At 67.2% G+C, this 24,661-nt stretch overlaps 2 protein-coding genes across 5 annotated transcripts; one reads left to right on the top strand and one right to left on the bottom strand.

Moving 5' to 3' along the window:
- Window positions 1-536: 536 nt before the first annotated feature.
- Window positions 537-7,272, top strand: RCOR2 (REST corepressor 2). Its single transcript, XM_063319167.1, has 13 exons — window positions 537-657; window positions 1,095-1,151; window positions 1,229-1,309; window positions 1,868-1,920; window positions 2,030-2,191; window positions 3,405-3,529; window positions 3,619-3,688; window positions 4,111-4,287; window positions 4,733-4,810; window positions 5,098-5,155; window positions 5,609-5,781; window positions 6,500-6,707; window positions 7,262-7,272. Exons 1-13 carry the CDS (start codon window positions 537-539, stop codon window positions 7,270-7,272), a joined length of 1,374 nt encoding a protein of 457 aa, XP_063175237.1.
- Window positions 7,192-24,345, bottom strand: MARK2 (microtubule affinity regulating kinase 2). Of its 4 annotated transcripts, XM_063319198.1 has the most exons (19): window positions 23,963-24,345; window positions 19,426-19,599; window positions 18,212-18,265; window positions 18,047-18,095; window positions 17,829-17,894; window positions 17,667-17,737; window positions 17,480-17,536; window positions 16,733-16,969; window positions 16,537-16,656; window positions 15,309-15,408; window positions 15,083-15,195; window positions 13,811-13,937; window positions 13,027-13,208; window positions 12,479-12,576; window positions 12,270-12,386; window positions 11,079-11,342; window positions 10,131-10,157; window positions 9,690-9,734; window positions 7,192-8,722 (listed from the first exon to the last, which is right to left on the bottom strand). In XM_063319198.1, the coding sequence occupies exons 1-19, from the start codon at window positions 24,017-24,019 to the stop codon at window positions 8,362-8,364; spliced, it is 2,319 nt and encodes a 772-aa protein (XP_063175268.1). In that variant the 5' UTR covers window positions 24,020-24,345; the 3' UTR covers window positions 7,192-8,361. The 4 variants fall into 4 exon arrangements, with proteins under 4 accessions (XP_063175268.1, XP_063175270.1, XP_063175271.1 ...); XM_063319200.1 differs by lacking the exon at window positions 10,131-10,157 and having other exon boundaries at window positions 7,193-8,722; XM_063319201.1 differs by lacking the exon at window positions 12,270-12,386 and having other exon boundaries at window positions 7,194-8,722; window positions 23,963-24,344.
- Window positions 24,346-24,661: the final 316 nt, after the last annotated feature.

A 24,661-nucleotide genomic window follows, 5' to 3' on the forward strand; every position in this document is an offset into this window, starting at 1 on the left:
AGCCCCACACACGCTATGGGTCCCAACCTCGCCGTGGGGGGGGGTGTGAGGCTGGGACCCCCATGTTTGTCCCCCCCCCGTGCCCCCCCTTGCCGCTGGCGGAGGGGTACGCTGAGGGCGGGGGGGCCGTGCTGAGGCCGGGGGAGCTGGAACTACTTTGGCACCGTCAGGCGGCGGGAGCAGCCGGCGGCGCATTGTGTGGGCGCGGGTGGGCTCGGGTGGGCGCCGGGACCCCCCCAACCCCCCCCCCGCAATTCCTCCCCCCTCTTTACCCCTCCCCCAACTTTACTCCCCATTTCAGGGGGGGGTCCTTCTTTTTGAGGAGGGAGCCCCAGCCACCCACCACAGCAACACCGCGTCCCCCTCCCCAAAATTCCCACGCCCCCCCCCCCCCCCCCCGGCCCAGAATAACCAAGGTTGGGCTAAAGTTTGGCATGGGGCAGTGGAGCTGAGCCCCCCCCCCCAATCTATCCTTGTGGGGTTCCCCTGGGGGTTTGCGGGGGGTCACACTGAGCCCGCCCCCCCCTCCCCAGGCAATGCCGTCGGTGATGGAGAAGCCCTCGGGGATCCTGTCCCGCAGCCGGGCGAAGTCGGTGGCCGCCGGCGGTGGCCCCCCCGCCTCCGAGGACGAGGGCAGCGAGGACGAGCACGCCCACGGTGAGTGTCCCCCCCCGCCCCAAAAACACGCGTGTGCCCCCCCCGACCCCCAAAACACTTTTGCGTCTCCCTCCAGCCCCACAAAACACGCCTGTGTCCCCCCCCCAACACACCACATGCCTGTGTCGGGGCACCACGCTCCCCCCACGAGTTGCGGGGGGGGGGCTGCGCTCACGTCACCCCCCCCTCCGTGGGTCTTTTTGGGGGGGACACAAACGGGGACATGGTGGAGGGGGGGAACAAAGCCCTGTCCCCATTGTCCCCGGCTGCCCGCGTGTGTGCCGGCCGCCGGCTTTGTTCACCAGCAGGGAGGGGGGCACAGCCGCTGACCCCCACACCTCATGCACCCCCGGGGGGGCGGCAGGGACCCCCTCTGTTAACCCCCGTCTCCCCAATTAACCCCCATGTCCCCCCTTTTTCCCTCTCCGCCCCCCCAGACAGCATGATCCGGGTGGGGGCTGACTACCAGGCGGTGATCCCCGACTGCAAACCAGGTAGGGAGGATTTTGGGGGGACCTGGGGGGGGCCTAGGGGGCGTCACCCCCCCTTTGACCTCCCTCCCCCCCCTCAGAGAGCCCCGCCCGCTACAGCAACAAGGAGCTGAAGGGGATGCTGGTCTGGGCCCCCAACCACTGTGTCTCCGATGCCAAATGTGAGCCCCCCCCATATCCTATCGGGGCATCCCTTGGCAGGGATGGGGGCGGTGGGTGGCTGCAGGGTGTCCCCCACCCTCCCCGACACCCCCTTTATCCCCCAACCCCCCCCTTTGTTCCCCCCAACATCCCCTTTACACCTCCTAATCCCCACTTTACCCCCCATAACCTGCCCTTTACCCACCCCCTTTGCCCCCCCAACACCCTCTTTAACCACCCCGTACCCCCCAACTTCCCCCTTTACCCCCTCTTTATGGCCCCAACCCCTCTTTGCCACCCCAACACCCTCTTTCCCCCCCCACCTCTTTATCCCCCCCAGTCCCCCCTTTACCCCCCTTAACTGCCCCTTTACTCCTCCTTAACCCCCCAAGCTCCCCCTTTACTCCCCCCTTTACCCACCAATCCCCTCCTTTACCCCCCCTTTACTCCCCGTTAACAACCCCCCCCCCCCTTAACCCCCTCTTTACCCTTCTAATCCCCACTTTATCCCCCTGAACTCTCCCTTTACCCCCCCTTAACCCTCCAACCCGCTCTTAACCCCCCCTTTACCCCCTCAGTGGACAAATACATCGCCATGGCCAAGGACAAGCACGGCTACAACATTGAGCAGGTACCATCACCCCCCCTAAAAGAGCGCGGGGTCCCCCCTGGGTGCCACCCAGGCACCTCCTGACCCCCCCCCCCCGCTGTGTCCTGTGTCCCTTTGCGTCCCCCCCCAGGCTCTGGGGATGCTGCTGTGGCACAAGCACGATGTGGAGAAGTCCTTGGCCGACCTGGCCAACTTCACGCCCTTCCCGGACGAGTGGACGGTGGAGGACAAGGTCCTTTTCGAACAGGCCTTCAGCTTCCACGGCAAGAGCTTCGCCCGCATCCAGCAGATGGTGAGAGACACCCCCCCCCGCCCCCCCCAAAAATGCCCCCCAAACCCCCTCTGGGGGAGGGCACCGGGGCTCAGCTCCCCCCACCGTGGCTGATTCACCCCCCGCCTTGTCTGGTGGCTCCCCGTCACCCTGAGCTGGGGGTCGTCGGCCCCACAAGACCCCCAGGGTGTCCCCTGGGGTGCTCGGGGGGCGGGGGCAGAGCGCCTTGGGACCCCCCCGGAGGCCGGGAGGTGGTAGGTGCCACCCAACATCCCCATCAGCAGGTGGTACGTGCCACCCCCTCACCCCCCCCACTCCATAGGGGATGGTACATGCCACCCCCTGCCACCCCCCCCCCCCCACCGAGATGGCATGTGCCACCCCTGACACACACCCATAGGGGATGGTACGTGCCACCCCTGACACCCCCCCCATAGGGGATGGTACGTGCCACCCCTGACACCCCCCCCATAGGGGGTGGTACGTGCCACCCCGACACCCCCCCCCATAGGGGGTGGTACGTGCCACCCCTGACACCCCCCCCATAGGGGGTGGTACGTGCCACTCCGTCCCTGCCCCCAGCGGTGCCACCTGCTGGGGGGGTGGGGGCAGGTGCCACGTCCGCCCCCCTGTTTCGCGGGTTCCCCCCCCCAGCTCCCCCCAGTTTCTAGGGGTTCCCCCCCATATTTAGGGCGTTCCCTCCCCATCTCCCCCTCCATTTTTTAGGGGGGTCCCCCCCGCTTCCCCCCCCATTTATAGCCCCCCTCGTTTTTTAAGCCTCCACGTCCCACCCCATCCTTAAGACCAACCCGCTCCAAACTCCCCCTGCGCACCCCCAAAATCCCCCCTGTGCCCCCCCAACTCCCCCATGTGCCCCCCAACCCCCCCCAAATTCACTCTGTGCCCCCCCAAATTCCCCCTGTGCCCCCCTAAACCCCCCAAAATTCACTCTGAGCTCCCCCAACCCCCCCCAAAGTCCCCACAACCTCCCCAAACTCCTCCTGTGCCCCTCAACCCCCCCAAATTCACTGTGCCCCCCCAAACCCCAAAAACTCCCCCTGCGCCCCCCCAAAAACTCCTCCTGTGCCCCTCCAAACTCCCAAATCTCACCCTGTGTCCCCCTCAAACTCCTCCTGAGACCCCCCGCCTCAAACCCCCCAAAACTCCCCCTGCGCCCTCCAAACCCCCCCTGTGCACCCCCAACCACCCCAATCTCACCCCCTGCCCCCCCCAGCTCCCCGACAAGCTCATCCCCAGCCTGGTGAAATATTACTACTCCTGGAAGAAAACCCGGAGCCGGACCAGCCTCATGGATCGCCAGGCGCGGCGCCTGCTGGGCCGCAAGGACCGCGACGACAGGTAACACCCCCCCCCACAAAAAACCAAACACACCCCCGAAACCAGCCCCCCCGCCCCCAAAAACCCTCCTTTCCCCCCCGTTCCCATAGCAACGACGAGACGGACGAGCAGCGCCCCGTCACCGAGGGGGAGACGGAAACAATGGACCCCAAAAAAGAGGTTTGGGGGGTGTGTGTGGGAGGGGGCTGGGGTCACCGCGCTCACAAAGTGCCCCCCCCAACCCCCCCCGGGCCCCCCAAAACGCTCCTTGGTCCCCCCCAAATCTCACCCTGTGCCCCCCAACCTCCCTAAAATGCTCATGGTGCCCCCCCAAACTCCCCCTGGGCCCCCCAAAACTCCCTGACTGACGAAACTCCCCCCAAACTGCCCAGCTCCCCCCAGATTCACCTCGTGCCCCCAAAGTCTCACCCCGTGCCCCCCCCAACTCCCCCAAAATTCACCCTGTGCCCTCCCAAACTCCCCCTGTGACCCCTCCAAAATCTCCCCCTGTGCCCCAAACCCCCTCTGTGCCCTTTCCCCCCCAAGAAGTGAGCATGGTGACCCCAGCCCCCTCCCCTCCCCCCCAATTTATTAAATTTCAGCCTTTTTACCCCAAAACGGCGCAATACCGGCACCACCCCCCTGCGCGGCACCGCCGCCGCCCCCCCCGCGGGATGCACCTCAGCCGGGAGGACGTGGCGGGGGTCACCGCCAACCCCGACCTGGGGGCGCTGGCCCTGCGGCAGCTGGATTGTCAGCTCGTCTCCCTCAAGCGCCAGGTAAAATGTGCCCCCCCGGAATCTATGGGGTGCCCCCTAATTTTGGGGAGGGATGTGTGTGACCCCCTAAGTCGGGGGGTGAGCCCTAAGTCGGGGGGGTGAACCCCCAAATCTTGATTGTCAGCTTGTTTCCCTCAAATCCTGTGTTAAAAACCTTCCCTCTCCAAAAATCTGTGAGGTGCCCCCCAAGTTGTAGGGGTGCCCCCGAGGTTGGGGGGTGCCCCCGAGGTTGGGGGGGCCTGACCCCTAAGTTGAAAGTCAAGGCCTAAGTTGGGGGATGAACCCCCAAACCTTGATGGTCATCTCGTTTCCCTCAAACGCCAGATAAAAACCTTCCCTCTTCACAGTCTGTGGGGTGCCCCCCCCCGTAGGTTGTGGGGTGCCCCCCAAGTTGTGGGGTGCCCGCTAAATTGTGGGGTGCCCCCTGGGCCTCTCGCCCCCACAGGTGCAGCGGATCAAGCAGATCAACAGCGGCCTGAAGCAGGCGCTGGAGGGCGGCGTGGAGGGGCTGCGGCCACCGGAGGTGGGGCTTGGGGGGGCCCCCACGGTGTCCCCACGGTGTCCCCACACACCCCACAGTGTCTTGCCCTGCCCCACGGTGTCCCCATGCGCCCCACAGTGTCCCCACGGTGTCCTGCCCTGCCCCATGGTGTCCCACACTCACGCCGTGTCCCTGCGTGCCCGACGGTGTCTCTGCGTGACCCATAGTGTCCCTGTGGTGCCCCACGGTGTCACGTTCCCCCCTGGCACCCCACAGTGCCCCACAGCACCCCATATTGCCTGACGCCCCCCCCCCCCGTTTCCCCCCAGGGCAACAGCAAATTCAGCTCCCGCTGGACGACGGACGAGCAGCTCCTGGCGGTGCAGGGTGAGCCCCCACTAATTAACCTCGTTACCTCACTATGCTCATTACCCTCTTACCCCCGTTACCTCCGTTACCCGTTCCTCTCGTTACCCCGTCCCCTCGTTCCCCTGCTGCCCTTGTTACCCCCATTACCCTCACTACACCTTTACCCTCGTTACCCCATTCCCCATCCCCTCGTTACCCCTTTGCCCTCGTTCCCTGTCCCACCATTGCCCCGTCCCCTCGTTCCCCATTTATCTCGTTAGCCCCGTTCCCCTCGTTAGCCCTTTACCCTCGTTACCCCATTGCCCTCGTTACTCCTTTATTCTCGTTACCCCATTCCCTTGTTCCCTGTCCCCGTGTTCCCCTCGTTCCCCCGTTCCCCTCGTTCCCCCCGTTCCCCTCATTCCCCCGTTCCCCTCGTTCCCCCGTCCCGGTGCTGCGCTGGCGGTGGCTGACGCAGGCTCTGGCCGCCAGCCCTGCGCCGCTACGGCCGGGATTTCCCCGCGGTGGCCGGGGTGCTGGGGAACAAGACGGTGGCGCAGGTCAGGAGCTTCGTGCTGGGCGCCCGGCGCCGCCTGGGCCTGGAGCGGCTCCTGCGGGAGAGGGACCCCCCCGGCGCCCCCCCCGGCCCCGGGCAGCAGCAGGAGGTGAGTGGGGAGGGGGGCGGCGGGGACTGGGACCAGCGCCTGCCCCAGGGTGAGGGCTGGGCCCGGCTCCGCTCCGCAGGCGGGGACTGGGGCCGGTCCCAGTGCAAGGACTGGTCCCAGTCCCAGCCCCAGCCCAAAGACTGGTCCCAGTTCTGTCCCCGGTCCCAGTCCTGAGCCAGGAACTGGTTCCAGTCCTGATGGGAGGACTGGTCCCAGCCCTACTCCTGGTCCCAGTCCCAAATTGGGCACTGGTCCCAGTCCCAATGCAAGGTCTGGTCCCAGTTCGATCCCCCAGTCCCAGTTCCATCCCCCAGTCCCAGTCCTGGTTCAGGGATTGGTCCCAGTTCTGTCCCCAGTCCTAGGCCAGGAACTGGTCCCGGTCCCAGCCCTATTCCCAGTCCCATCCCCAGTTCAGTCCCCGGTCCTGAGCCAGGCACTGGTCCCAGCCCTGGTGGGGGGACTGGTCCCAGGCCCCACCGTGGTCCCGGTTCCGGTCCCTGTCCCAGTCAGGGAACTGGTCCCAGACCGTGTCCCGGTCCCAGTCCCGCCACTGGCCCCGCCCCACGGTCACAGCCCCGCCTATCAGCCATGGCCGGGCCCATGGCCACGCCCCCTCATTCCTGGCCGCGCCTATCAGCGGTGACCTAGGCCCTGCCCCCTCCGCCTTGACCACGCCCCCTCAGCCCTGGCCCCACCCCCAGCGCCTCTCTCCCCGCAGGTGCAGCTCAGCGGCGTCTCCCGTCCGGCCCCGCCTCCCGCCTCCCCGGCCCCGCCCCCTGCGCCGGCCCCGCCCCCTCCGCCCTCCCCCTCGCGCCCGCCGCAGCCCCCGCCCCTTTTACGCCCGGCCCCGCCCAACGCCCCGGTGCTGCCGCGGCCGCCGCCGCCGCTCCAGCAGGGCCGGGCCCCGCCCCCACTCATCCGCCCCGGCCCCGCCCCCGCCGCCCGGCCCCGCCCCCCCGCCGCCGGCCACGCCCCGCCCCGCTGAGCGAGGGGAGCCGCCCCCCCCCCCCCGCCGCAGCGCCCCCTGCTGGGCCGGGGGACACGCGGACCCCGGCGGGGGGTGGACGGGCGGGGGCAGCCCCGTTTGTCAATAAAGGTATTTTACTAGAGAGGCTGCGCGTGCTGGGGGCGCCGGGGGGGGTCACTGGGAGGACTGGTCTGTGCTGGGAGCACTGGTCCGGAGTGGGGGCCCGGAGGGGGGCGCGGTTACTGGGAGGACTGGTCCGTACTGGGAGCACTGCTCGGAGGCCGTGGATCTTTCTGGAAAGTTTTTAATCTAGAACCTGGAAAATCCCCCGCGCGCCGGGGGCGGGGCCGGCGGCGTTGCCCCTCCCCCCCCGCGGGTACCCCCATCGCCCCTCCCCCCCCCGCCCGGGGGTGACGGTGCGGGGGGGGGGGTGGGAGGGGCTGCGGACCCCCCCGAGGTATGTAAAGGGCAGGTTCGCCCCCGCCTCCCCCCCCACCCCCCGGGGGGCCCCAGGCGTCCAGTGACCCCGGGGGCGGGGCTACAGCAGGTCAAAGGGGGCGGCACCGTCCCCCCCCCGGGGTGTGGGGGGGCGGCCCCTCCCCCCGGCAGCAGCAGGACCCCTCCCCCCCCCGGGGACCTTCCTGAGTGGGGGGGGAGGGGCAGGACACCCGGGGCGAGGGGGGGTGGGGCTGTGACGTCAGAATGTCCCCAAAGCTCCTAAGGCCACCCGGGGGGGGGGGGGGGGGGGGGCGCGTGGGGTGGGACACGACTGTGACATCAGGATGTCCCCAAGGCCCCTAAGGCCACGGCGGGGTGTCCCCGTAAGGCTCCGGGCCATCCCCCTCTGTGTGCCCCCCCCCACTGTCCCCAGGTTGTCCCATCCCCCCCCCCCCCCCCATAAGGCTCGGGAATGTCCCCAGTGGCCACCGGAGATGTCCCTGTGAGGCCCTGGGGACACCCAGGATGTCCCCACAGGTCCCCAAGGCCATCGAGGACGTCACCAGATGTCCCTGGGCCACCACGGATGGCCCCAGGGGGGGCCTGGTCCATCCAGGATGTCCCCATGTCCATGGAGGACGTCCCCCACAGGGTCCTGGGCCATCCAGGATGTCCCCCACGTCCTCATGAGGCCCCGGGGCACCCAGGACATCCCCATGTCCATAGAGGATGTCCCCACAGGTCTTTGGGCCACCCAGGATGTCCTCGTGTGGATCTGGGCCACCCAGGCTGGCCCCATGTCCCCAAGTCCATCGCTGATGTCCCCCGGAAGGTCCCAGGTCCATTCAGGACATCCCGAGGTCCCAGCTCCATGCAGCATGTCCCCAGAGGGTGCCAGGTCCATCCGGGACATCCCGAGGTCCCGGGTCCATCCTGAGGTCCCCGCTCCAATGAGGACAGTGTGAGGTCCCAGGTCCCCTGAGGACGTCCCCAGAGGGTCCCAGCTCGGTGGAGGACACCCCGAGGTCCCAGCTCCACCTGGAACGTCCCCGCAGCTCCTCGGGCCGCCGGGCCTCCTCCCCTCCCCATCCCCGTCCATCCAGAGCATCGTCCCCCGCCTCGGGCGAGCGTGCGCGTGTCCCCGGGGGGGCGGCGGCGCCACCACGTGTCCCCTCTCAGAGCTTGAGCTCGTTGGCCACCTTGGAGGCGATGTTCTTGAAGGCCATGGAGGTGCCGGCGATGCGTTTGAAGCGGACGCCGTTGAGGGACAGACGGGGGAGTTTGCAAACCTCCATCTCCCACTGGACGAAGGAGTCGTGGCCGGGGGCCCCGTGGGCGCAGAGGAGCACGAACCGCTCCTGGGGTTCGCAACGGCAGCTGTTGGCGTCCAGAACCTTCCGGATCTCGCGCAGCATCTCCCCGGGTTCCAGGGAACTCGTCGTCTTCATGCTCCAGGTGAAACGCAGGGACCGGGGTTTGGCCTCTCGGCCGCCGCCGCCGCCCTCCCGCGGGTCCTTCTCCGGACCTACCGCCGGTCTAAAAGGAAGGGACGAGGGGACAGCGGGGTCACCATGGGGGTGGCATCAGAAACGTGGTGGGTCTGGGTGGCATGGGGATGGCAGCAGGAGAAACACGGAGGTCCTGGGTGGCACGGGGACCTCATGGAGGTCCTGAGTGTCACAGGAGTCCCAAGGATGTCACCAGGACCAGCATGGAGGTCCTGTCACAGGGACCTCATGGATGTCACCAGGACCAGCATGGAGGTCCTGAGCGTCACAGGAGTCCCAGGGATGTCACCAGGACTGGCATGGAGGGCCTGGGTGTCCCAAGGATGCCACCAGCATGGAGGTCCTGGGTGTCACAGAGACCCCATGGACGTCACCGTGAGCAGCACAGTGAGGCCTGGGTGTCATGGGGACCTCACAGTTGTCACCGGGATTAGCGTTGTGGGCCTGGGTGTGACAGGGTCCCACGGATGTCACCAGGGCCAGCACGGTGGGCAGGGGGATGTCACCAGGACCAGCACAGAGGTCCTGGGTGTCCCAAGGACCTCATGAATGTCACCAGGACCAGCACCGAGGTCCTGGGTGTGACAAGGGTCCCATGGATGTCACCAGCAGCAGTGTGGTGGGCCTGGGCATCACTGGGAGCCCATGGGTGTCACCAGCATGGAGGTCCCGGGGGTGACGGGGTCCCAGGGATGTCACCAGTACCAGCACGGTGGGCCCGGTTGTGACAGGGACCCCACGGATGTCACCAGGACCAGCATGGAGGTGCTGGGTGTCATGAGGCTCCCACAGGTGTCACGAAGACCCCGGGGGTGCTGTGGGCGTCACGAGGATCCTGGGGAGCCCACGGACGTTGAGGGTGTCACAGGGACCCCGCGGGTGTTCCCAGGGACACTGGGGGTGTCAGGGGGGGCCAAGGCAGTGGTCCTGGGGAGCCCCTGGGGGTGTCACAGGGACCCTGGGGGTGTCACGGGGAGCCCACGGGTGTCACTCACCTCAGCGTCTCCACCCGGTCCTTGCTCTCGGGCTCGTGCGGGTTCCTCGAGAAACAAGAGGGGGCAGAGATCAGTGAGGGGGGGCGCGGGGGGGGGTGGGGGGGGGCAGCCCCTCCCCCTCCTGCCACGGGACCCAGGTGTCCGGGAAGGGGGGGGACACACAGACAGCACAGGGAGGGGGACAGACACACACACACACACACACACGGGGCGGGGGGGACACACACACAGACGGACGGACAGACAGCCGCAGCCGAGCGGGGAGGGGGCCATGCGGGGCCGTGCAGCGCCGACGTCGGGGGGGGCGGGGAGGGGGGGGTAGGTTTTGCTGGGGGTGGGAGGTTTGGGGGTGGGGGGACGGGACCTGCTCTCCCCGGGTTGGGGGTTGGGGGGGGGGACACATGCAGGGGACAGGGACCCAGGCGTCCGGCGCGGCCCTACCTTCTGGCAAACCTGAAAGACAGATTTCTACAAAGACAAACAGAAGAGAAGGGCGACGTTGGGGGGAGGGGAGGGGGCCGGGATAGAGCCACCCCCCTCCCCCCCACCCCTAGGGGACCCCAGGTGTCCCCTCCCCCTCCCCAGCCCCCCCCTCCCACCCCCCAAAGCGGGGATGGGGTCAGCCAGAAGACCCAGGTGTCTGGGGCAAAGCAGTACCCCCACCCCGACACCCCCCCCCGGCTCTGCGGCACCACACAGAGTTGGGGGGGGGGACGACACAGGGACAGGAGGGGACGTCCCCGAGGGGATGGCAGGGGACCTGGGGGACAGGAGGAGCCCTGAGGGGACAGAGGGTGACAGGAGGCGATGTGGGAGACCAGGAGGGACAGAGGAGAGCTCCAGGGGGGACAAAGAGGGGACACGGAGGAGCACAGGGGACATAAAGGAGCCTGGAGGGACAAGGGGACACACCGAGGAGCCCCAGGGGACAAGAAGGGACACACAGAGGGGACACGGAGGAGCCCTGGGGGACAAGGTGACACACAGAGGGACAAAGAAGAGTCCTGGGATGCTGAGAGTGGACATGGAGGAGCCCCAGGGGGACAAGGGGACACACAGAGGAGCCCCCAGGGGACAAGAAGGGACACACAGAGGGGACACGGAGGAGCCCTGGGGGACAAGGTGACACACAGAGGGACAAAGAAGAGTCCTGGGATGCTGAGAGGGGACATGGAGGAGCCCTGGGGGGTCAAGGGGACACAGAGGAGCCCCGGAAGGACATGGGGACACACAGAGGGGACATGAAGGGGACACAGAGGAGCCCCGGAAGGACGAGGGGACACACAGAGGGGACACGGAGGAGCCCCGGGGATACACAGGGGCAGCCCAGGGGCCACACACCGAGGAACGACACACAGGGGGACAGCGCGGTGACGGTCCCCTCCTCACCTCCGGACGAACTTGGAGGTGAACTTGCTGAAGAGGCTGGCGGAGGGGCCGCGGCGGCCCTGGCTGGCGCCGGAGGGGGAGGCGGGGGGCAGGCCGGGGGGCAGCGCGTAGGGCAGGGGGGCCTGGTCCCGCGCCTGCCGCAGCTGCCCCGCGTGGAAGGTGCTGCGGCTGGAGACCCCCCGCGGGAAGCTGGGCCGCTCCCCGGGGCCCTGGCTGACGTTGTGGGCCGAGGGCGACGCCGCCGGCACCCGGCTGGGCACCCCGCTGCGGGGACAGAGGGGGACAGGGGTCAGGGTAACTCACGGTGGCCCAGACACCCCCGGCACCCCCCCTGCTGCACCCTGGGGACACGCCGGTGGTAACTCACGGCACCCCGGGGACCTGCTGGCACCCGCAGCACCCCACGGACCCACTGGTGTCCCACTGGCACCCCACAGCACCCTGGGGACCAGCTGGTGTCCCACTGGCACCCCAGGGCACCCCACAGCACCCTGGGGACCCACCAGCAGCTCTTCAGACCCCAGGGACCCGCTGGCACCCCACAGCACCCCGGGGCCCTGGCTGATGTTGGAGGCCGAGGGGGACGCTGCCAGCACCCGTCTGGGCACCCCGCTGCGGGGACAAAGCGGGGGACGAGGGTCAGGGTGCAGGGGGTGGCACCCACGGCATCCCCCACCACACCCTGGGGACATGCTGGTAGTAACTCGTGGCACCCGGGGGACCTGCTGGCACCCACGGCCCCTGGGACACTCTGGGAACACACTGGTGGCAACTCATGGCACCTCGGGGACCTGCCAGCACCCTGCTACGACCTGGGGACCCACTGGCACCCCACAGCACCACGGGGACCCACCAGCATCCTGCCACATCTCAGGGACTTGCTGGACACCCAACAGCACCCTGGGGACCTGCCACCGCCCCACAGCACCCAGAATCCCCCCCCCCGCCTCCGCTCTGGGGGACGTCCCGGGGACAGGGGACACTCCGAGTATTCCCTGGTCCCTGGGGACAAGGTGGGGTGCCAGGCAGGGGGACACCAGCACCCCGAGTCACCCCCAACCCCCAGGGACATGCTGGGGTGCTGCAGCAGGGGGAGGGAGAGGCACATGGGGACCCCCCCCAAAACCCTCCCGGGGGTCCCCCCAGGACATGGGCCCCGCGCCAGGATTTGGAGGGGGGGGGGGGCCTTGCCTGGGCCGGGGGGCCTCGCAGTTGGCATCGGCGGGGGTGGTGGCGGCGGGTTTCGGGTGCTGCCGGGACCGCGGGGGGGCCCCGGGGGCCGGGGGGGCGGCGGGTGAGGGTCGGCAGCTAGGAGAGAAAAGCGGGGGGCGCGGGGGGCATTAAGGGGGGGGGGCACCATGGGGGGGATTTGGGGGGTGCGGGTCGGGGGGGTCCCCTACCTGTCCTTGCCGTTCTGCAGGGAGCTCTGGCCCAGGCTGGCCCGGTCCAGCAGCGGGGAGTTACGGCTCCGCGTGGTGCCAGTGGAGAGGACGCTGTTCTGTGGGGGGCACGACACAGGGGTGTGCTAAGGCGGGGGGGGGGGGCAGGCATCCAGGAACCCCATGGGCACCCCCAAATGGAGGGGCCAGGTGTCTGGGGACCCTCTGTCAGGGTCCCATGGGAACCAGGGCACCCTGGAGTTTGGGATCCCCCCCCCCACCAGCTCCCACCCTAAAGGGACCCAGGCATCCAGGACACCCATCCCCGCACCCCCAGGGGACCCAGGCATCTGGGCCCCCCTTCTTCCACCCCCCAGGGGACCCAGGCATCCGGGACCCCCTTCTCCCACCCCCCTGCACCCCCGGAGGACCTTGCCCCCCCCCCGGCCCCTCCAAACCAGGGGACCCAGGTGTCCGAGCTGCCCTGCTCCCACCCCCCAGGGGACCCAGGCATGGGTGCCCCCCACCCAGAGGACCCAGGCATGGGTGCCCCCCCACCCCGTGCTGACCGTGGAGGGCGAGGGGGTGCCCTTGGCTCGCTCCAGGCCGGGCAGGGGGCTGGGGGGCACCTTGGCGGTGCTGCCTGCCCGCCGCCCCCCCTCTTCCTCCCCGCCTCCTCCTCGCTTGTTCTCGGCGTTGGCCGCCTGCGTCTTCTTGGAGTAGGAGGCCGAGGTGGGGATGGAGAGGCCAGCTGGGGGGGTGGGTGGGATGGGGGGGTGTCAGGGGGGGGTCCCAAGGGGACCCAGGTGGCTCCCAGGTATATGGGAGGCCCCACTTCATCCCCCCACCCCATGGGAACCCAGGACTCCCGCTCCCAAGGGACCCAGGTATCCCTCGCCCCCGGCTCCCACCCCCAACGGACCCAGGCGACTGGGTGCCCCCAGGCCCCCACCCAGTGACCCTGGCGTCTGGGTCCCCCCCGAGCCCCCCACGTGCAGATGCAGGCATCCAAGGCCCCCCCACCCATGGACCCATGCGTCCAGCTCCCCACCAAGCCCCCCACGCGCAGACCCAGGCATCCGGGGCCCCCCTGCTCCCGCCCCAGAGGGACCCAGCTATGCGTGTGTTCCCCCCCCCAGGGACCCGGGTGTCTGGGGACTCACTTTTGACCCCCACCCATAGACCCAGGCATCCAACCCCCATCCCGGGACCCATACGCCCCACCTTGGCCCCCACCCAGGGACCCAGGCAACCAGGTCCCCCCCAGTCCCCCACGGACCCAGGCGTCTGGGCTCCCCTGCCACCGTCACCCCCCCTCTCCCCTCGATGGACCCAGGTGTTGGGGGGGCTCACCCTGGTCGCTGACGCGGCGTTTGGGGTTGGCGGAGACGCTGCGCTGGACCTTGTGCGCCGGGGAGGGGCCCGAGCTGTTGGCCAGGTCGGGGGCCGCCCGCGGCTTCAGCGCCAGGCTCTCCTCCAGCTGGGGACACGGAGGGGATGTGTGGGGGACACGTTGGTGTGGGGCACAAGGGGACACGGGGGGGACACACACCACGCAGACATGGGGACAGGGACCCACAGGGCAGGGTTGTGGATGGGACGTGCGGAGACAGGGACGCGCTGGCACGGGGCACAGCTGGGGACAGGGACGTGCCAGCACGGGGCACAGCTGGGGACAGGGACGCGCTGTCACGGGGATGCGGTGGCATGAGGCACAGCTGGGGCGGGGGGGACGTGATGGCACGGGGACGCGCTGGCACAGGCTCAGGGTATGGCTGGGGAGGACGGCGTCCCCCGTGTCCCTCCCTGTGCTCCCCCCAGTGGCCCACCCTGTCCATACGCCCCTTCGTTGTCCCCATTGTCCCCTCATCTCCTCCCTGTGTTCCCTGTCATACCCATATCCCTGTTCCTCGTGTCCCCTTGTCCCCTCATCCCCCTCCACGTTCTCTGTCATACCCACGTGCTCTGTGACCCCTGTGTCCCCTCATACCCTCCATGCTCCATCACACCTGTCCCCTTGTCCCCAAGCCCTCCATGACCCTCACATAACCTCTCACTGTCCCTATGTCCCCTCGTATCTCCATGGTCCATCACGTATCCGTGCCTCCTTACATCCCCATGCCACCTCGCTGTCCCCATGTCCCATGTCATACATGTCCCCATGACGCTCTCCATGTCCTCTCATTGTCCCCACGTCCCCTGTCATATCCACGTCCCCCATGCTAATGTCCCCTTGTTCCCTCATATTCTCCATACCTTCACATCACCATGTCCCCGTGACCCTCTCAATGTGCCCTCATTGTCCCCATGTCCCTGCATATTGTCCACGTTCCCTGTCATACCTATGTCCTTCCTTGTGTCCCCTTGCTGTTCCCATGTCGCTGTATATTGTCCATCACATGTCCATGTCTCCTGGAGTCCCCACGTCACCTTATTGTCCCCATGACTCCCTCATGGTCCCCTCACCCCCTCCATACTCCCTGTCCCACCTGTGTCCTCACATCTCCCCTCCCCTGCGTCACCTCACCTCTCCCCATTCTCCACACGTCCCCTGCACTCCCCTACACCCCTGTGTCGTCCCCAGCGTCCCTCAGTGTCACCCCATGTCCCCTGACGTCCCCGCACCTCCGAGCTCTTGTGGTCCAGCAGCAGGTAGGTCGCCATCACCTCGTTGTACTTCTGCCCCACCAGCGACTCCTGGATCTCCTCCCGCGTGTACCCCATGGACACCATCAGCTCTGGGGGAGGTGGCGGGGGGACAGGCCTCAGCAGGGGACCCCAGGCATCCGGGGGGCCCCCACCCCCCAAGAAAGGGGACCCAGGTGTCCGGGGAAGGGGGGGGTGGTCCTACCTGTCCTCCGAGGGTCCTTGTAGTCTGGCACGGGCTCCATGTAGGGCTTCAGCTCGTCATCCTCGTGGCCCACGTTCATCCAGCGGTCCTTCATGATTTGCTGGGGGGGACACACACAACAACAACATCAAAGTGGGCCTTGGGGGGTGTCTGGGGACTTCCTGGGGTCACCTCTGGGGTCCTGGGGGCGGGGCAGGAGGCTCCAGATGTCCCCGGTGCTGTGCAGGGGGGGAGACTGGGGGACTCAGGGCATGGCCAGGGGTGACTGCGGGGGGTCCCAGGGTGCCCAGGACCACGTTGGGGGTTCCAGGACCACACCGGGGCTGACCAGAAGGTCCTGGGGTGCTCTTGGGGGTGCCCAGGACCATGCTGCGGGGGTCTGGGTACCCCTAGGATCATGCAGGGGGTGCCCAGGGGCTCCTGGGGGGTCCCACGACCACACTGTGGGGTCCTGAGGGATCCCCAAGACCATGCTGGGAGTGCTCAGGGGGACCCAGGACCACACTGGGGGTGTCAAGGTGCCTGGAACCACGCTGGGCGTCCCAGGGGTGCCCAGGACTACATTGGGGGTTCCTGGGGGCACCCAGGAGCACACTGGGGGTGCTCACAGGGTCTTGGGGAGCTCCCAGGACCACGCCAGGGGTGCTCAAGGGGTGCCCAAGGCACCCAGGACAATACTGGGGGTCCCTAGGTGGTCCCACGTGTGTCCAGGACCATTTTGGGGGTTCCCAAGACCATGCTGGTGGTGCCCAGGGGTCTTGAGAGTGCTCAATACCGTGCTGGGGGTGCCCGGGGGCTCTTGGGGCACCCAGGACTACGCTGGAGGTCTTAGGGTGCTCTTGGGGTTGTCTAGGACCACGTTGAGGAGTCCTAGAGAATCCTATGGGCGGCCAGGATCACACTGAAGGTGCTCAGGACCACACTTGGGTGCCCAAGACCCTGCTGGTGGTACTCAAGGGGTGCCTGAGGTGCCCAGGACGATATTGGGGGTCCCTGTGTGGTCCCATGGGTGTCCAGGATCATGCTGGGGATGCCCAGGGCCACACCTGAGCGTCCCAGGGGTGCCCAGAACCATGCTGGGGGTGCCCAGGACCACACCAGGGGGGCTCAAGGGGTGCCTGAGGTGCCCAACACATTACTGGGGGTCCCTGTGTGGTCCCATGGGTGTCCAGGACCCCTCAGGGGGGTGCTGCTGTGGGTCTTCCGCACCGCCCCCATCCTCCCTCACCTCCAAGGTGCCCCTTTTGGTAGGATTAAGGATGAGAAACTTCTTCAGCAGGTTCTCGCAGTCGGTGGACATGTAGAAGGGGATCCGGTACTTGCCCCGCAGCACCCGCTCCCGCAACTCCTGAGGCGAGACACCCCCAATCAGGACACCGCAACCCCTTCAGGGCCCCCCCAGCCCCCCCAAAATGAGGCATTACCTTAAGATTTTGCCCATCGAAGGGCAAGGAACCGCTGACCAGGGTGTAGAGGATGACGCCCAAACTCCAGACGTCGACTTCGGGGCCGTCGTATTTCTTCCCCTGGAAGAGTTCGGGGGCGGCGTAGGGGGGGGACCCACAAAACGTGTCCAGTTTGTTCCCGAAGGTGAATTCGTTGCTGAAGCCAAAATCGGCGATTTTGATGTTCATGTCGGCGTCCAGCAGTAGGTTTTCCGCCTGTCCCAGGGGAGGGAGAGCGCCCCGAGGGGGTTTAGGGGTGTCTGGGTGCTCTGCTGGGGGGATTGGGGGTATGTGGGTGCAGCCAGAGGGAGGGGTCTGGAGGTATCTGGTGCTGTCCTGGGGGGTGCAAGGGGTGTCCAGGTGCCACCCTGGGGGTCCTTGCACTCTCCCACAGGGTTCAGGGGTATCTGGATGCTGCTCTGGTGGTCCTGGCACCTCCCAGGAGGTTCAGGGACACCCACCTTCTGCTCTGGGGGTCCCAGGGTGCTGCCCCAGGGGCCCTTGGACCCCCCCAGAGGATTCAGGGGTGTCTGGGTGCTACCCCAGGGGTCCTTACACCTTTCCATGAGGTCCCAGGGGCGTCTGGGTGCTGCCCTGGGGGGTCCCAGGGATATCCAGTTGCTGCCCCGGGGTCAAGAGGGTGGCGGGGGAAGACCCGGGGAGCCCCCTGGGGTGCTGGCAGGGGTCCCGGGGGACGTCAGCGGGTGCAAGGTGGGGGCTCCTCACCTTCAAGTCCCTGTGGACAATGAACTTCTGGTGGCAGTACTGCACGGCCGACACTATCTGCAGGAGAGGGGGGTGTCAGGGGGGTGCCCCACTCCGGGGTAGGGAGGGGCACAGGGCCATCCCTCCCAGCCCCCTGGGGACACAGGGAAGTGTCACACAGGGCATGTCACACCGGCGTCCCCCCGACCTGTCGAAACTTCGCCCGGGCCTCCTTCTCCTTCATGCGCCCGTGGGCCACCAGGTAGTCGAAAACCTCACCTAGGGGGCAAGAAAATACAGAAGGCAGGGGTGAGAGGCAGCCCTGCCCGCTCCCTGCCTGCTGTGTCCCCCCCCTCTGCCTGCTGCTCACCCCCGCTGGCGTACTCCATGACAAGGTAAAGCGTCTTCTCCGTCTCGATCACCTCGAAGAGCTTCACTGCAAAGGGGGCAAAGTGGGGCTGGAGGTGGGGAGCAGGGTGGGGGCCACCCTCTAGGACCCCCCCCGAGGTGGGGGACGCCCCCCCCCCCCCCCGCCAAGGGGTGGGAAAAAGGGGCACAGGAGTCACAGCATGCAGCCTGGGGGCTCACCTATGTTGGGGTGGTTCAAGACCTTCATTATTCGCACTTCCCGGAAGAGCTGTGAGGAAACGGGGGGGAGCGTGAGATGCCACAGACCCCCGTGTGTCCCCCACAAAAGCAGCTGCTACACCCCATGCCCCCCCTCCGCCCCAGGGGACCCCAACCCGCCCTCACCTTCTGCAGGCTGGAGGAGTTGAGCTGCGTCTTGTCAATGATTTTCACGGCAACCTGGATGGGGGGGCGCGGAGAGGGGGATCAGGGAATGTCCCCAGGACTGTCCCCACACTGCAGTGGCACTTGCAGGGAGAGGGACAGGGGGACAGACTGTCCCCACCCCGTGGTGGCGTTCACAGGGTGATGGAAAAGGGGATGGGACCATCCCCAGGACTGTCCCCACAACACAGTGTCACCTGCAGGGTGAGGGGCTGTCCATCCCCCAGGCTGTCCTCACAGCGTGGTGGCACTCGTGAGGTGAGGAACAGGGCGACAGGACTGTCCCTAGAGCTGTCCCCACACCGCAATGGCACTCATGAGGTGAGGGGCAGGGGGACGGGGCTGTGCCTGCACCATGGTGGCATTCACAGGGTGAAGGGCAAGGGGAAGGGACGATCCCCAGGGCTGTCCCCGTGCCGTGGTGGCACTCATTAGGCGAGGACCAGGAACCTGTCCCTGCACCGTGGTGGCACTCCCAGTGACAGTCCCGGGGCAAGGACCAGGAGCTCAGGTCCATCCCCGTGCCACAGTGGCACTCACAGGGTGAGAACCAGGAGTGTGTCCCCACACTGTGGTGGCACTCGTGGGGGTACCAGGAGCCCTTCCCCAGATTATGGGAATGAGGACCAAGAGCCTGTCCACACCATGGCACTCACTGATGAGGAGCGGGACCCAGAGCTGTCCCCACGCTGGGGTGGCACTCACCAGATGAGGACCACAAGCCCGTTCCCACGGTGGCACCCACAGGGTGAGGACCACAAGCCCGTTCCCACGGTGGCACCCACAGGGTGAGGACCACAAGCCCGTTCCCACGGTGGCACCCACAGGGTGAGGACCTGGAACCTGTCCCCACGCCATGGTGGCACTCATGGGACAACAACTGGGAGCTCAGAACTGCCCCCGCACCACGGTGGCACCCACCAGACGAGGGCCACGAGCCAATCCCCACGGCGGCACCCACAGGCTGAGGACCTGGAACCTGTCCCCACGCTGCGGTGGCACCCACAGGACAAGGACCATCCCCGTGCCACGGTGGCAGCCACAGGGCAACAACCAGGACCCAGAGCTGTCCCCACACCGTGGTGGCACCCACAGGGCAAGGACCTGGAACCTGCCCCCACACGGTGGTGGCACCCAGAGGACGAGGACGATCCCCGCGCCGCGGTGGCACTCACCTCCTTGCCGGTCAGGACGTGCCGGGCCAGCTTGACCTTGGCGAAGTTGCCCTTGCCGATGGTTTTCAGCAGGCGGTAGTTGCCGATGTGGGGCTGCTCGTCAGCGGAGGTGGCCGAATTCCGGCCCCGCAGCATGTTGGCCTTCCCGCCGCCCTTCCCCTCCGCAGGACCCGGCTGCAGGGACACGAAGGGGACAATCGGCTCAATGTCCCCCTATCCTGACCTGTCGCCCCCCCCAGGAATTCCCGGGGGGGTCCGAAGGCTCTCGGCAAAGCCAGGAGCAAAGTCCGGGAGTGCCGTTGCCGTACGGCGCTGTGCCGCGCCCCGGGCAGGCCAGGAGCCGCCCCCGATACCTGACGCAAGCGCCGTGGTTTCGGGCTGGGCTGGGAGGGGACACGCACACACACAGGGCCAGCACAGTGTCACCCCCTCCCTGGGAGGGGACGGGGACATGTTTGTCCCCTCCCCAATCCCCTCCCAGAAATAGGGTGCCCAAATGTTGTGATTTTACCCCAAAACAGGCAACCCGGATGCCTGGGTTCACCCCACAGCCAAAACAGGGAAGGCCCTGGGGTGCCCCCCAAAATGCCACCAACCTCAAACTCCCCCATACTGCACCCCAAAAGCCCCCCCACACACACCCAGGGTCACCCCAGCTTTTGGGACACTTTAGGGGTGCTCCCTTATGGGGAGCGACATGCCCGCGCTGGGCGGTGTCACCCCCCCCCCCCCCCCCGCTGCGCTGTCACCGCTCCGGTGACACCGGAGATAACGGGCGCGCGTGAGCAGGCGGCGGAGCCGAGCCAAACCCCCCGCCCCACACCCTCGGGGATTCGGAGCCACCACAGCCCCCACCAAAGCCCCAGTGGGGTTTCATGGGGGTCACGCTCTTGGGGTGCCCCTCCCCATGGGAAGGAAACCACCACCGGAAGCGAGGTTGGGGGGGGGATGGGGGGGGGGAAGAGTTTTCGGTGTTGCTCAGCCGACGATGGCGCAACCGGGTGCGAGGCATCAAGCCCCCAGATTCTGGGGAAAAAGCAGTGGTTTTGGGGACCTGGGGAGGAAGGGGATATCGGGGGGGGGGGCAGATCCACCCCCTCCCCCAAAATCCGGCGCTTTGCTGGGAGGACGATGGGGAAAAGTGAAGAAAAAAAAGGTTTTTTTCTGCCAAAAAACTGCCGTGGCAACGGGGCGGGGAACGTGCTTCACCATCTGGCCATGCTGCCGGGGAATTAATTCGGGGTTTTGAGGCGTGCAGCGGCACCGACACCGGATCACTCCCCCCACCACCACCAAAAAACAAATGTGGGGGACCACGGCGATGCCGGCAAGCGGCCAGCGTGCCCGGCATTTCTCCGGCACCTCTTATCGGCGAGGCCGGAGTGGCCGGCAAACCTCCCCCGGCACTGGCGGCTCCCCTCCAACACCACCCCCCGCCGCCCCCCCCCGCCCCGCAAAGGTCGTGCCAGGAGAGCGGTGGCAGCTGCGCCGGGCCCCGGTGAGGCTTGCCGAAAGCACTGCCGGCTCCGGGCTCTGCCAGTGCCGAAATGTCGGGAGATCGTCACCGTCCCCCTCACCGGGACCTCACAGGGATGTGGGTGGCCACCTCAGCGCTCCCGGTTTTGGCACAGCAGTGAAGGACTCGGCCCTCGGCATCCCCCCGCGGCTACAAAGAGCGGTGCTGGGCTTGAAGCTCGTTAACCAAACTCTCACTAATTAAACAGGCCCCTGAGCTCAGCTCTAAACCTCCTCCCTTGGCTGCCAAAACCCCTCGTGCCTCAGTTTCCCCCACCCCGAACCCAGCATGGCAGCGGGGACTCACGCTCGGCGACCCCAAACCAGCTCAAGCTCGTGGCGGTGGGTGCCGGCGACACCGATGGCTGGCTCGGTGCGGGGTGGTGCCGGCGGCCGGCGGAAGCTCTTGCCGAGAGTTGAACTCCCCAAGGAGCGCCGGGAACGCCAGACCGGCTCGACCGGTTGGGGCTGACACCAGCTCAGCCGTGCTGCGAGAGCTTGGCGGGGGGGGGGAGTTTGCAGCCTCGAGCTTCAGTTTTGGGGAACACCTGAAGCACCAGGGGTGCAAGAACGGGGCAGAAAAGGGAAAAATCAAGACACAGTGGGGTAGGAGGGCCCTGCATCGCTCGCCAGCTGCCGTGAGAGCCAAACCGCTGGGAATCGCCACCAGAATGGCAGCGGGGATGATGTCACCGGGTCCGGGGGGGTGATGTCACTAGGTCCGGGGGGGTGATGTCACTAGGTCAGGTCTAAAGATCCTGGCGCGAAGAGGCCGTGGCGGTGCCGATGCCACCATCAGCCAACCGTGTCACGGTCACAGAACCGGCAGCAAGCGGCTACGGCGTAACTGGTAACGGTGTAACCGGTAACCGGGGCCATGCCGGGCCTACCTGCGGCGGGCGGGTGATGTGTGTGCCCCCCCCCCCCCAGCCCCGCCTCGGCAGCCGACAGGAGATGGTGAAACAGCTTTGGTGCGGCGGCGCTGAAATGTCAGCCAAATTTAGTTATTTTTGAGAAATTTTTTTTTTTTATATATGTATATATAAAACCATGCCAGCTCGGGCTCCACGTGATGGTGAAACTGGGGGGGAAGGGGGAAGAAAAAGGCACCCCGATTTCGGATGTCAGTTTAGCGGGAGACGCAGCAGCCCCCCCAACTCTCTGCCGCCCCCTCCCCAAATCCTCCCAGCCAGGAATAATTTTTCTCTGGTGTTACATAACAGTGGAAAAATAGAGGAAAACGACCCAAAATGAGGAGGGGGTGCCCGACACCACGGTGACGGCCGGAGAGCAGGTGGCATTCCCTTGTCCTCGGTGTTGGGGACACAGAGAGGAAGCCACTTGTGGCCCTCCCACCCCAGGCCGCATCCCACTGGGGTCCCTCCCCATCACTTGGGGGTCCCTCCATTGCAGAAAGTGGGAAGTCCCCTAAAATACCAGCCAAAGTGGGGCTGCCACGCAGCTGGGGAAGCCGAGGTACCCCCAGGGCCCCCCCAAAAGGGATGAGCCATAAGTGGGGTCCCCTGTCAGCACAAGATGCATGGAGCTGAGGGGGACCTCAAGAGCCCCCCCAAACCTACACCCCAAAATGGGGGATCCCCATTCCAGATGCCCCCCAGAGGGGTCTGGGCCTCATCTTCCCCCCCAAGCAGACACAAAGGGTGAACCCCCAACCTCGCCATACCTTGGGGGGAGGCTGGCCCCCATCACAGAAGTGGGCACCCCCATAATTTGAGGGGGATACACACCTCACAGTCCCATTCCCCCCCCCACAAACCCCCATGGAGGGCGCCCAGCCCGTGGCAGCAATGCCGCCCCCACAACCCCCCCTCCCCGTAGGGTGGGGGGGCCTCAGCAGGGAAGGGGGTGGGCTCACGCCCCCACACCCAGTCCGCGCAGCCACTGAGATGGGGGGGGACGACGACACGACAACGACACCCCAAACCTCGCACCCCCCAGCAGATACCAGACCCCCGAGGAGCCAATGTGGGAGGGTGACACCCCCCTACCTGCCTCCCCTCCTTTGGGGTGCAAGCCCTGACCCCCTTCACCCCAACCTTTGGGGTGGGAGAACCCTGGTGCCTCTCAGGAACCCCCTAAAGTGGAACCCCAGACCCCTCTGGGGGGGTTCCAGCCCAGGAGCCCCCCTCCCCACACCAGGTCCCATGGAGGAGCTGGATCCAGCCCCTGAGGGGGGAGCCTGGCTCAGGTCTCCCCACCCCACATGGGGGTCTGGGCCATGGGAGGCCTCGGGATACTTCGGGTGGGGGATCTGTGAGAGGAGTTGGGCCCCCCCGGACCCCCTTGCAGAAGGGTTGGGGGGCACAGGACCCCCTTAGACCCTCTTTTTTCCCCTCATGGAGGGGCCCAGGACCCCCTCAGATCCCCCTTTCCCTTCACAAAACAGCCCCCGGTCCCTTCAGACCCCCTCATTTGTCCTCAAAAACGACCCCAGGCCCCCTTTTCTTCTTGTGCAGGGGCCCAGGCCCCCCTCAGAGCCCCCCTTTCCCCTCACAAAAAGGCTCAGGATCCCCTCAGACTCACTTCTAATCCTTGCGGATCCCCTTTTCCCCCCCTCACAAAAGAGTCCAGGGCCCCTCAGGCACCCTTTTTACCTCACAAAATTCCCCAGGTCCCCCCTCAGACCCTTTTCCCCCCTCACAAACCATCCCCAGAGCCCCTTTTCCCCTCGCAGACCGACCCCAGATCCCCTCAGACCCCTCTTTCCCCTCACAAAAAGGGCCCCCGTCCCCCTCAGATGCCCCTTTTCCCCTCGGAAACCGACCCCAGACCCCCTCAACCTCCTTTTCCCCTCACAAACCGACCCTAGAACCCCCTTTTCCCCTCGCAAACCGACCCCCGTCCCCCTCAGACCACCCTTTTCCCCTCACAAACCGGCCCCAGACCCTCTTTTCCCCCTCAGAAAACGGCCCCAGACCCCCTCACGGAGGGGCCGGACACCCCTCAGACAACCCCCCCCCCCCCTTCCCCTCACAGAGACCCTCCCCGTCGCCGGCCCTACCTGTTCCGCGTCTCTCTCGTTAAGGGTAGGCAGAGGGCTGCGACCGCTGCTCGACATGGCGGCCCCCCCCCCACCGCCGCCGACTATCGCGATAGGGGGAAGCCGCGGTGTGCGGGGAGGGGGGAGGTGGGGGAGAGGGAACCCCGGGCCGCGCTCAGGGAGCGGGGGGAGGCCAGGCCAGCGGCATGGGGGAGGCTGGGGAGGGGGGGGACGGGAGAGGAGAAGGGGGGGAGCGGGGCGGCGAGTCCGCCGGGCCCGGCCGCCGCCGCCTCACACTCGCGCCTCCTCAGCACCCAGCGGCTCCCAACATGGCCGCCACCGCCGGCCCTCGGCCATTTCCGCCGCCGCGCCGGAAACACCCGACCACGCCTCCCGCTCCGCTTCGGCTCTTTCCGGATGGGTTCGTCTCGGAGCCTTCGGGTGGTTCCGGAATCACCCGACGCCGCTCGGCGGCGGAAAGACCCGAAGCTGCTTTCGGCCGTTTCCGCCGCCGCCCCGAGCGGATACGGAAAGACCCGAACACCCTTGGGCCGCCATCGGACCTTTCCGATCCCTGGCGGAAACACCCGAGCGTAGCCGAACGCCCCCTCCCCATCCTTGCGGCCGCCCCAAGGGGGGCTGGGGGGGCCCTCTTTTTTTTGCGGGGTGGGGGGGGATGCTCCCGGACGCCTGGGTCCTCCCCGGGCACTGGAGGAGGCG

The sequence above is a fragment of the Chroicocephalus ridibundus genome, chromosome 31 (genome assembly GCF_963924245.1).
Source record: "Chroicocephalus ridibundus chromosome 31, bChrRid1.1, whole genome shotgun sequence".
Classification (NCBI taxonomy): Eukaryota; Metazoa; Chordata; class Aves; order Charadriiformes; family Laridae; genus Chroicocephalus; species Chroicocephalus ridibundus.

What these genes read in the sequence shown, in the direction of transcription:
- MARK2 (XM_063319198.1), bottom strand. Translation starts at nt 24,019, where the DNA reads ATGTCGAGCAGCGGTCGCAGCCCTCTGCCTACCCTTAACGAGAGAGAC. An exon ending in CATGGAGTACGCCAGCGGGG is followed by an intron (nt 17,738 to 17,828) that starts GTGAGCAGCAGG and finishes CTTGCCCCCTAG; the next exon opens with GTGAGGTTTTCGACTACCTG. An exon ending in ACGCCGCGTCAGCGACCAGG is followed by an intron (nt 13,209 to 13,810) that starts GTGAGCCCCCCC and finishes CCACCCCCCCAG; the next exon opens with CTGGCCTCTCCATCCCCACC.
- RCOR2 (XM_063319167.1), top strand. Translation starts at nt 537, where the DNA reads ATGCCGTCGGTGATGGAGAAGCCCTCGGGGATCCTGTCCCGCAGCCGG. An exon ending in CGCAAGGACCGCGACGACAG is followed by an intron (nt 3,530 to 3,618) that starts GTAACACCCCCC and finishes CCGTTCCCATAG; the next exon opens with CAACGACGAGACGGACGAGC. An exon ending in GCAGCTCCTGGCGGTGCAGG is followed by an intron (nt 5,156 to 5,608) that starts GTGAGCCCCCAC and finishes TCTGGCCGCCAG; the next exon opens with CCCTGCGCCGCTACGGCCGG.